This window comes from Phascolarctos cinereus, unplaced genomic scaffold (assembly GCF_003287225.1).
Source record: "Phascolarctos cinereus isolate Bilbo 61053 unplaced genomic scaffold, phaCin_HiC Scaffold_2;HRSCAF=192, whole genome shotgun sequence".
Classification (NCBI taxonomy): Eukaryota; Metazoa; Chordata; class Mammalia; order Diprotodontia; family Phascolarctidae; genus Phascolarctos; species Phascolarctos cinereus.
Genome location: NW_027555625.1, coordinates 86,887,895 through 86,899,047, shown reverse-complemented (window position 1 = coordinate 86,899,047; position 11,153 = coordinate 86,887,895). Strand labels below are relative to the sequence as shown.

General features: G+C 44.4%; 1 protein-coding gene across 3 annotated transcripts in view; it reads left to right on the top strand.

The window, feature by feature from the left end:
• Positions 1-3,163: 3,163 nt before the first annotated feature.
• The window catches only part of LOC110218539 (E3 ubiquitin-protein ligase TRIM7-like), a 14,366-nt gene continuing 6,376 nt past the window's right edge, over positions 3,164-11,153 (top strand). For 2 of the 3 annotated variants that reach the window (XM_021001291.2, XM_078149490.1), the window contains exons 1-3: positions 3,274-3,755; positions 7,212-7,307; positions 8,143-8,373. In XM_021001291.2, the coding sequence (XP_020856950.1) occupies positions 3,600-3,755; positions 7,212-7,307; positions 8,143-8,373 (483 nt within the window). In that variant the 5' untranslated portion in view covers positions 3,274-3,599. The other variant, XM_021001290.2, reaches the window with a different exon arrangement.

Below are 11,153 nucleotides of genomic sequence, written 5' to 3'. Positions count from 1 at the left end.
GTTGACAGTTGGAGGTTCTGAGAGCTTACCTGGTGTTAGGCTGGAATCAGCAAGGCTCAGTCTTTAGGTTGCTTTCTTCAGCTCTTTTCAGATGAATGCTGCAGGGTACTTATCCGCCTGGGGCCCTTTGTAGTGCTGCTTCTCTTATTTTTGCTGAGGCACTGGGAGACTGGTTTGCTGGGCTGCTGCACTGCTGTTCCCTGTCTTTCTTCTAGTTCAGCTGTTCCAGGATTTTTTTTTTCTAGGGTGATATTTTCCGGGTTTTCAGAGGTTGATAGGGGATAGTGAGAGCGACTACCTTTTTACTCTGCCATCTTGCCTCCTGGAAGCAGAAACTGATGAACTGTCTAAGAGATACAAGCAGAATAGAGGAAAGAGTATTGACCTAGAAGTCAGAAGAGCTGGATTCTGACTCTTCCTTTTTGTTTGAGGAAATAATTCATTCTGTCTGACTCTCTTTAATAAAATGGGAATGAAGCACCTTGGGTGTCCCCTCTAGCTTGTGGGTCCTAGAAAACTTACCCCAGGTACAAAGCACTTTGTGGGTCCCTATCTAGTCAAAACCAGAGCCCATGGACCTCTAGTTGAGAAAAAGTCTACCCTTCTTCCCCCTCCACCTTCTCCCCCCCCCAGGTGAAATTTATTCTCTTATGAGTCTTAAGATTACTGTTGGGGGAAGGAATACACATAGGAAATACATATGACCAAGAAATTTGCCCCTCTAATGCTACAGATTTGCTGCTCTCTGTTCTATGACATCTCTATTCTCCGTTGGACAATGGTCTTTGCTGGGTATGTTTCTGCTGGTCTCATGATTGCTTCAATATCGTCTCTGGGCTTCTTGTTGCTACCAGTTTATAGACTTCATCACTGTAGCATAATTTGCTAGCCTTCTTGATTTCTTTCTGCTAAGACGCAATGACTAGAAAGCCTCTTCTTAACAAAGGCTGGTTTATGGCTCTATCAGCTACCATAGGGGGACAAACAAAATCCAATCAATCCAATCAGTGAGCCCTAGGCTAAGATTACACTCATTCTTTTGACTGGCACTGATTCCAAGTTCAAAGTCCCCTCAAAACTATCTGGTTTAAAGGTAGAAAACTGTTTATTACTCATGTTTAATCCCTGATGGTGATCCTGTGCCTACCAAAACCCTTTTCAGGGACTCTGCCAAGGCATCCCTATAGGAGTCTACAGAGGAAGTTTGGCCAGAACAAAAGCAAAGAGGAGGCAACTTCATTGCCTACCACCTTTCTCATCTACATTTCTGGCTTTAGTATGAGTATCTGTCAGCAACAATAACAACCACCACCACCTTGACTTTTTTTGCACTGAATTCTGGCTGATGCCTGCTTTGCCTTCTAAGGTTATAGTGGGGATTAAATGAAATGTTATATGGGAAAATACTTTGAAAAGTGTTGCCATGTAAAGCACAATTATGGTGGTTAGTCTGCGTTGATGCTCACTGTCTCATCTCCAAGTCTATAGCTCATGTCTCCTTGGCTCTTCTTCCCTGTATCATCATTCAGCTTTCTTAGGCACAGCAAGAAAATCCGATGATTTAAGGGGGAAAACATTCACCAAATGTTGGAGGGAAATGGAATCACTTCCAAGTCCTTCCTGCTAGTGACTGTCTGCTGCCCTCTGCTGGATGAATGTATCTCCTCTCGAAACTGTTTTGGTTAGAAAACCGTTAGCCCTTGTTTATTAGAAATTGGTAGTTTGACTTTAGAGTTAGGGCTGAGGGCTCTCAGACCTCGGCCTTTGGGGAAGCTACAACTTCCTTATCTTCGTATCTTCCCTAGAGTGTGCCATACTCCATTCTTGAGTACTTGATTTCCAAAGTTTTTAGGGAGAGGGGGGTTGGGTGTAGTGGTGTCAAGTAGAGAAATCCTGTGCGTTTTGTCCCAGCATGACCCATGTTCACGTCTTAACCTCTGGACCCTCCTGGGACCTTAAGTGCCTGAGAGAAAATCAAGGAGGTGGGGAGGGGATCCCCAGCAGGGAGTAATAGTTCCTGGTGTTTAGGGCAGAAAGAAGAAGAGGGCATTCTTTATATCAATAAGGGTTTCACTTAAGTTAATGTATACCCTGCAGATTGGAGTATTAGCTTGTTAGAAAGGTAGAGCTTTCCCTAAGCAAAACAGGGCATGTGTATCTAAGGCCCCCTCCTTCAGGAAGTTACCTTTCTCCAGCAATTCTAGCACTGACCCATGGGCAAATTGTGTGGTAGAAGTAGTGACTCTGTGTCCCTCCTTTTGAGAGGTGGAACACCACTCTATGATTTACAAGAGGCGAAAGGCCACCCTGTCTCTCCAACAGCAAACTAACCCTAGTAAGTACTTTTTTCTAAGAATAAAACGCTTCACATCAAGCATGCAGTCTATGAAATAAAAATCCTTCTCACTTCTGTTGTCCCTTATTCAGATGTGTCAGTTCCTGGACAGGTATGGGTGGTTGCTGGGAGGTCCGAGTCATTTGGAAAGAAGAGGGGCTCCTTTTTGGCAGTGGAAAGGTCTCCCACAATTTTTCTCTAGAGGAAATCTTTTGTCTCAACTTTCCTGTCTAGAACCTGGGCTGAAGGCAGCAAGCTGGAAAAGATTCAGTCAGAGACAGATATCCTAGAGACTTTGAGGGAGCAGGGAAGAACATAACATCTTCTACCCTTAATGCTTCTCACCCCAGACATTCCAGCACTTTAAGTGTGACCTCAGACAAGTCACTTCCCCTCTCTTAGGGCCAATTTCTTCATCTGTAAAATGAAGACTGTAGATTAGATGATCTCCAAAGAGATCACTACAACACATCCCATAACTGTACTACTTCCTTTCGCTTTTCCCTGTCCTTCTTGGCTAGCTTGCTCTCTCTCAATTTCTTAGTCACAAGCCACAGGCAAAGAGCTGAAGACAGAGCACTCCCTGGAGAACATTCCCAGAACTAGAATGTCAGGGAGCTACACGTTCAGGAGACAGAGAGGACCAAGAAGAGAAGCCAAGGATAAAAAAAGATAGTTGATTAAATCTGAATGCATCATGGAGCTTAAAAAAGCATATGATTCAGGCGGAATTTCAGAAATGGTCTTGGTGGTTTTGTATTTCCTGTTTGCTGATATACCAACTGTTCTTTTCTCGTATGTTCTATGGGCCAGGGTTCATGACTTTATTTTTTTCACTTAATCACATGGAAGAGTCAGCCAATCAACAGCTGGATGAGTTTCCCCAGAGCTCTCCCCCAGCTCTTGATCCCGACAGCCTGGATTGCACTGAGGTCAGGGTTTAGTGGTATAAACTCCATGTAGGCTGGCCAACTCCATCCAGGGGAGGGCCCTGGGGCTGTCTGTGGAGGGGCTGGGCACGTATTGGTTTCTGTGGCCTCTTTGCAGGAGGAAGCCATGTGTTTTACCTATGCCTAATACTTTTCAGATCCAGTGATCATGGACATAGCTTCTGCCAGGGGTGCATTGTCCTGTGTTGGAGTGAATGCAGGTTGGACTTTCTGTCCCCAGTGCCACGTGATCTTCCTGCAGAGACCTATGACCCAAATGCCAGCTTGAGAATTTGGTGGAATCACTGCTGTGCCAGCTCTGAGTTCAGATAGTTATGGATTCCCCAGCTCAACTATGTGCCAAACACAGAGAGGCCCTGAAGCTGCTTTGTCAGGAGGATCAGAAGCCTATTTGCATGGTGTGTCATGCCATCCGAGTCCATGCCACTCATCACCTGTTGCCCATTGATGAAACTGTCCAGGATTGCCTAGTAAGTATAATGTCAGTCACCAGAGAGACTTCTTTGGTCAGTCATGTGCTTGGGTGGATGGATGGATAGAGGGATAGATGGGTAGAGAGAACATTTATTAAGTACTCAGTATATGCCAGGCACTGTGCTGAGGCTTGAGATATAAATACAAGTGAACAAGATAATCTCTCCTCTCAAGGATCTTATATTCTAATGAGGGAAGACAACATATAAAGAAAAACTGGAAAGGGAGGTGACATGGGGCATGGAGGTTGGAGTGCCCTGTAACATGAACCCCTAGGAGCACAGGGAGGACAGGTGGGCAACTATGGAGAGGGTCAGCTTCCTTAGTGAGTCTTGGGGCTTGTTAGGATCTTTATCCCAACAGCTAAGTTTCTGAAATATTCAGTAAAGTACATTCTCTCTCCAATTTATATCGAATGTCAAAATTAAAATTTAGAGGCAGCTAGGGAGCACAGTGGACAGAATGCTAGCCCTGGAATCAGGAAAACCTGAGCTCAAATCCAGCCTTAAACACTTACTAGCTGGGTGATCTTGGCAAGGTTCTTAACCTCTCTCTACCTCAGTTTCCTCATCTGTAAAATGGGGATAATAATAGCACCTATTCTCCCAAGATGGCTTTTGTTTTTTTTGTTTTTGAGAGAAATTAAACGTACAGGGAGTAATCGCGACTCTTCCTTGGAAATGGACAAGACTATGTTATAGATCCTGACACCACTTTTGTGGCTGGCCACACATTCCTTTGATTAGTTAGTTTTTGGCCCTTCCATGCAACCAACCCCTCAATCTCCTTCATATTTTACCTTGAGACTTTCTTACGTTCAGAAGAGTGTGTGTGTTCTGCATTGTGTTTTGGCTGATGAAAAATGATTTTACTCATCAGATGTCTTCATGTTTTTGTACTCTTAAAGGCGGAGGTCAGGATGGGGGGGTAGCATTTGCATTTTCTCAGTTTTGTGTAGGGCAGCTATGGGTGCAGTGGATAAGAGCGCTGGGTGTGGAGTCAAGAAGTCTTAACTTCTTGAGTTCAAATGTGGCTTTGGATACTTACTAGCTGTGTGACCCTGGGCAAATCACTTAACCCTATTTGCCTCAGTTTCCTCATCTGTAAAATGAACTGGAGAAAGAAATGGTAAAGCTCTCCAGTATTTTTGCCAAGAAAATCCCAAATGGTGTCATAGAGAGTCGGACACAGCTGAAAAACACTGAACAACAAATTTCACAGGGTTGTTGTGAGATAATGAGATAATGTTTGTAAAGCATTTAGCACAGTGATTAGAACATAGCAGGTGCTTAATAAATATTTGTTCTCTTTCTCCTTTCCCCCTAAAAGGCATATGATTGTGCAGATAGGTGGTGTAATGGTTAGAGCACTGGATTTGGACTTAGGAAGAATTGAATTCAAATTCTGCCTCAGACAGTTACTAGCTATGTAACCTTTAGCAAGTCTGTTGCAACCTCTGTTGGCCTCAGTTTCCTCATTTGTAAGAGGGGGATAATAGCACCTACTCCCTAGGGTTACTATAGGATCAAATGAAGTAACCTAGGTAGAGTCCTTTGGAAATCTTTTTCTTTTTGTTTTTCGTTTTATTTTTAGGCAATTGGGGTTAAGTGACTTGCCCAGGGTCACACAGCTAGTAAGTGTCAAGTTGTTTGGTTTGAGGCCGGATTTGAACTCAGGTCCTCCTGACTTCAGGGCCGGTGCTCTATCCATCTTTGCAAATCTTAAAGTGCTATCTATGTATGCACTTTTTCCTCCTCCTCCTCCTCCTCATTATAACCCCTGCTCCTCTTTAGGCTAAGAACATGTTGTTGCTTAGATCTGTGAACAAAACTCCTTGTATGAACAGTCCTTCCACTGATGCACAGATGCGGCAAGATGATGGGTAAAGGGTCTATAACTAGCATCTCAGAGAGTTGCCTGGCACCGGTGAGGTTCAGTGACAACGCCATACCCAATAGAATGTATTGAACCAAAGTGACAATTCAGTACAATGGAGTCAGTAGTGAATCTGGAAACAGAGAAGTCAGAGGGCATTTGCCACCAACTTACCTTGGCTAATCACTTAACTTCTTCTGGAGCCTTAGCTCTTTCTGCATAAAATGAGACCTTAAATCTCCTCTCTGGGCTGCTTTCCTGATGACTCTCAGGACATTTGCTACCATGCCCTGTCAGCTAGTACCTTTATCTTCTCTCCCCTCCAACTCTGCAGCTTTCTTTTATGTGTTGTCTTTTTTAATTAGAATGTCAAATCCTTGAAAGCAGGACTGCCTTGCTTTCTGCTTGTTTTTGTACTCCCAGTGCCTAGCACTGTATGCCAGGCCATACAGTAAGCATTTAATAAATGCTTCTTGACTTGAAATGTGGAGAAGACTGGAAGAGCGTGATCATTATGTTAAGACAAGTCAAGCTGGATTCAGTGTGTAAACTGTGGATCTAGAAATTACTTCCTGCACACAGTGTATATAGTGATCTCTTCACACTCTGTAGTGAAGTTGGTTTAATTGGCCACTCAGAGTTCCAACTCAATTCTTGTGACTCCAAGTGGAAGGCACTTCCTGCTTAATCAGGCTGGGAGATTGACTAGAGTAGAGATGAGAAGACAGTGGGAAATGAGAACAGAACAGCAGTACAGAGGATAGACTATGGTAGAAGGTCTGAGTGGAATGTGGCACAGAAAGGACATGGTCTCAAGAGGAAAAATGTCTAATCTCTTGGACAGAAATAGTCTTTGAATAATGGGGAAAAAACCTGTACATACATATGTGTATGCATACACATGAATGAGTGTATGTGTGTATGTGTGTATATATATGTGTGTGTGTGTGTGTGTGTGTGTGTGTGTGTGTGGCGGGGCAGCTAGGTATCATAGTGGATAGAGACTCCTCCTGGAGTCGGGAGGAACTGAGTTCAAATAGGATTCTTGCTAGCTATGTGACCCTGGACAAGACCCTGTTTGCCTTAGTTCCTCATCTTTAAAATGAAAGGAAATGGCAAACCACTCCAGGATTTTTGCCAAGAAAGCCCCAAATGGGGTCATGGAGAGTCATACATGACTTAAAAACTCAACAAAACAACATATGTGTGTGTGTATACACACACACACACACACACACACACACACACACACACATATTTCATCCATCCATCTATCCATCCATCTATCCACCTTCCTCCCTTCCTCCATTCTTCCCTTCCTCCCTTCCTTCCTTTCTTTCCTTCTTCTGATTTACTTCCTTATTTCTAGGACCTTACTTGGTTTCATTACATTCAGGTCAGCTTGTCAAGTCTCCCATAGGTTCCAGTCTTTTTTCTAGGAAGACTTTGTGGGCTAACCACCTTGGCCTAGTGCCCCTGTCTCAGGGAATTACTAAGGCTACAGAGTTTATCTGGAGTCCAGACTGTGTACTGCAGGAGAAACAAAGCTGTCAGATTAACTCAAGTGCATTCCTTAGGATAAACTGTCAACTCGTCTGGCATTCCTGAAGACAGAAAAGGAAGAGGCCCTAGAGACAAAGCTGAATGGGGAACAGGAGATCCAGGGGATGCTGGTAGGTGGACAACCTGATATCTGCATATTGGTCTGGGAGAGAAGGAAACTCTGGGGTAGCTGAGGAAGAGAAGGAACAAGTGGACCCTTTAACATTCTTCTCCCAGGCCCTTACCACCTTTCCTCTTTTCAAGTTCTGCAGGACAAAGCGGGCAGCAATCTTTCATTGTCCTATTCCTTTCGCTGACTGTGGACAAGGCAGAGTTGCTTTTATAAACTCAAAAGAAAGTGATCAGTTTAAATTTATGTTCTGGATACCCCAAATTGTTCCACTGCTCTCCTCACTTAGACTCATAGAAGCCTATTCAGAGGGACCTTAGAAGGTACTGAATCCAACTTTTAATTCTACAGAGGACTAGCACTGCCTTGGATTTAATTGATTTGAGTGAGGAAACTGTAGTCTTTGATTTTCAGCAAATATTAGAGTTGCTTGCTGAAGGTGGAGTCTTGGAGAGATAGAAAAAAAACCCCCATTATTGTACACATATGTACAAATGCCCATGCATATACATACACATATCAGAGGGCATGTGTCCAGGGTCCTGGCAGCAAAACTCTGCTACATGGCTTTGGCTCTAAGTCCTTGTCTTCTAGAGCTGAATCAATCTGGTCTGCCTTGGGGCTTATGGTGGCTGTCCTTGTTGGAAGGTGTTTGGGGGCTGGCTTTATTCCTTCCTCCCTTTCCCAGAGATTCTTTTAATCTAATTTAATAATTCAATATTGGGACCCTTCATGCCTCAGAATAATCCCCAGAATCTAGGCAGGGCAGTCCTTAAGGGTCCTAGAAAGGATTCTTGATTTGGGGGAGTCTGCTCTTCTCTTCTCCTTCCCCCCAGGACCTAGTCAGTGTGGAGATGCAAGAGGTGGAAAGCAACTTCAGCAAAATGAAAGAGTTTCTGAAAGACCAGGAGAAATCCCTGTTGCTCCAGATGGAAGAGCTCAACAGGGACATTGCCCATTGGAAGGAACAATTCACCACCCAGCTTTCCAACAAGGTGTCACACCTCAGTAACCTCATGGCTGAACTGGAAGAGCAGCACCAACGTCAAGTACTGGAGCTGCCAGAGGTGAGGGGAGAGAAGGAGACTTGCAAGGCTCTGGTGGGGAGGCCTTTGGAAGCATGGCTCAGTGCAGGGAAAGAGACTCTAGATCTAGCATGAAAGGAGAAAGCTCCGAGTGGGGAAAGAAGCAGGAATAAAAGGCTCTCTGGGCCTCCTGTTCCCTCTTCCTTTTCCCTCCTTTTGTCCATCATTATTTTTCCATCACTTATGTGCACTTTTAGTGCACATTTAACCTTCGCTATGAGAGAGGAATTTCAGATGCAGACTACATACAACTGAGGTTAGTCCATCAACTCCCATTTTTCAGTCAACTTGATTTATCTCAACAAGATTTATCAAATGTCTTCTACACACAGGGCACTGTGTCAGACCACAAAGTAAAAAGATACATAAAACCCATAGAGCTTACTTTCTCCTGGGAGGGTTACAAGATGTGTACGGTTAAGTTAATACAAATGATTTCAGGTGGGAGAAAGTTGCCAACAAGAGAGTCAGCATTCAGATTCCATCTAGAGTGCTTACTAGCTGTATGACTCTTGGCAAGACTTGTAACCTCTCTGTGCCTCGGTTTCCTCATTTGTAAAATGAGAAGGTTGGACTTGATGGTATTCTTTTAGCTCTAAATCTATGGTGCTATGAAGGGGGCTGGGGATGGGGTCAGGAAAGACCTCTCCTAGAAGAGTGAAGAAGACTGACCTTAGAAGCCCCAAGTCACTAAGGAAGGAGATAGATCAAGATTAAACAAACAGAGGCCCTTCAGGGATTTTACTTAATTTTTCATCCATGCCCTATTTGCCCCAGAGAAGGAAGGTTTTTGTTCCTTTGGTCCTACTTCATTAATCTGAGTTTTGTTAAACAATGGTGTTTCCCTCAAAGGTATCACTCATCCATTCAGCCAGTACCTTCATATCTATGTCCTGAGGGTCTCCTATCTCCTACCATATTCTCTCTACGATCTTCCACAGAGGCAGCTCTCCCCCTTCAAGAATTTTGAATGTTGGTTTCATTCTTTCTCCCATTGATCTCTCTGTCTTGGCTTATTCCATCAGCTCTGAGCTCTACATCTGTTCTGCAGACCAGGCACCTTGCATCTTCCATATTGCTCCCCTGATGTCTATTTTCAAGTATTTCATCATGCAACCTCCCTTATGCCATGCCACCTCCTGGACACCACGTCCAAACTTGGCCCAGATAGATCCAGTGTACGTTATCTTTTTGTATGGAACCAAAGGAACGAACAAAAAATAATTAAGAACCCTTGTTTTACAGTTTGGCTTCCTGGGTTCTATGTTCTAGCACAGACAACTCCTGTACTCCATTTGACATGTCTCTCCTATACTCGCAAGACTTCTTTAATACCAAGGTCCTTACTCAGTTGTTTAATGGGTATTCTGTGTTCCCACACCATGTTGCTTCCAGCTGAATCCCTGGATCCACCTTCTAGGGTTGAGGAGGCGGCACCGTCTGTCGCAGGAGTGGGGAACTTGTGACCTCAAGGCCACGTGTGGCCCTCTAGATCCTTAAGTGTGGCCCTCTGACTGAATCCACACTTCACAGAACAAATCTCCTTAATAAAGGGATTTGTTTTGTAAAACTTGAACTCAGTCAAAAGGTCACACCCAAGGACCTAGAAGGCCACATGTGGCCTCAAGGCTGCAGGTTCCCCACCCTGGTCTGTCCCAAGGCCTGATTCTATCTGGAAGAGAGACATTGGGATTTGTTTCCTCTCACCCTCCCCCCACCCCAAAAGGAAATAGAAGGGCCCATTTGGGCCCTATAGAGAGTTAGTGAGGGAAGGAACTACTCCTTTCCCTGGCCCCTATACCAAGGTATGGGACAGAATGGCATCCCAGATTCAGGCCCCTTTGACTTCTTCCTCCCCATTCCCAAGAGGCTTTAAAGGTAGGCTACCCCTGCTTTGTCCTTGTGCCCAAACATCACTCTCTCACACTCAGCATGTCCAAACAGAACACAGTGTCTTCCCCTTTGCTTTTTTCCAACTTACCACTTCCTGTCAAGGGTATCGCCACTTTCCCAGACCCTCAGACTCACAACCTTGGCATCATCCTCGACTCCTCAATCCCACTCACCCCACATATCCCGTATATCACCAAATCCTACCATTTCTCCCTGCATAGCATATTTCAGACATAGCACACGGCCACTGACCCACTACTATATTACCTCATGCTTCTCTCCTGCACTCTTGCAATAGAACATTATAGCAACCATTCACCCTGTCTCAAGACACTTTGAACTAGAGTTCATTCTCCACTCAACTGCCAAAATAATTTTCCTAAAGTACAGGTCTGACCGTGTCACCCCCTACTCAATAAACTCCAGTGACTCCCTATTACCTTCGGGAACCAACATAAAGCTCTCCGTTCGGCCTCTGTAGACTTCACAACCTAGCCCTTTCCTACCTTTATCGTCTTCTTGTACTTTATGGCCCTCCGTTTCCTCCATGATGCAGCCACAGTGGCCTTCTTGCTTTCTGGGTGCTCTGCTGCCTTGCCTGTTACTTGTCTGGTCTTCCTTCAAGTCTCAGCTTAATCTCACTCTCTGCAAGAAGCACTTCCAAATTCCCCAGCTGCTAGTGCCTTCCCCTCTGCATGTATAATATATAGTATGTATCTATATGTTGTCTCACCCGTTAGAGTGTGAGTTCCTTGAGGGTAGGAACTAGTTTTGTCTTTCTTTATACCCCCAGCACTTAATACAATGCCTGGCACATAGCAAACACATAATAAATGCTTATTAACTGATGTCAGCTGTTTTCTCTCACC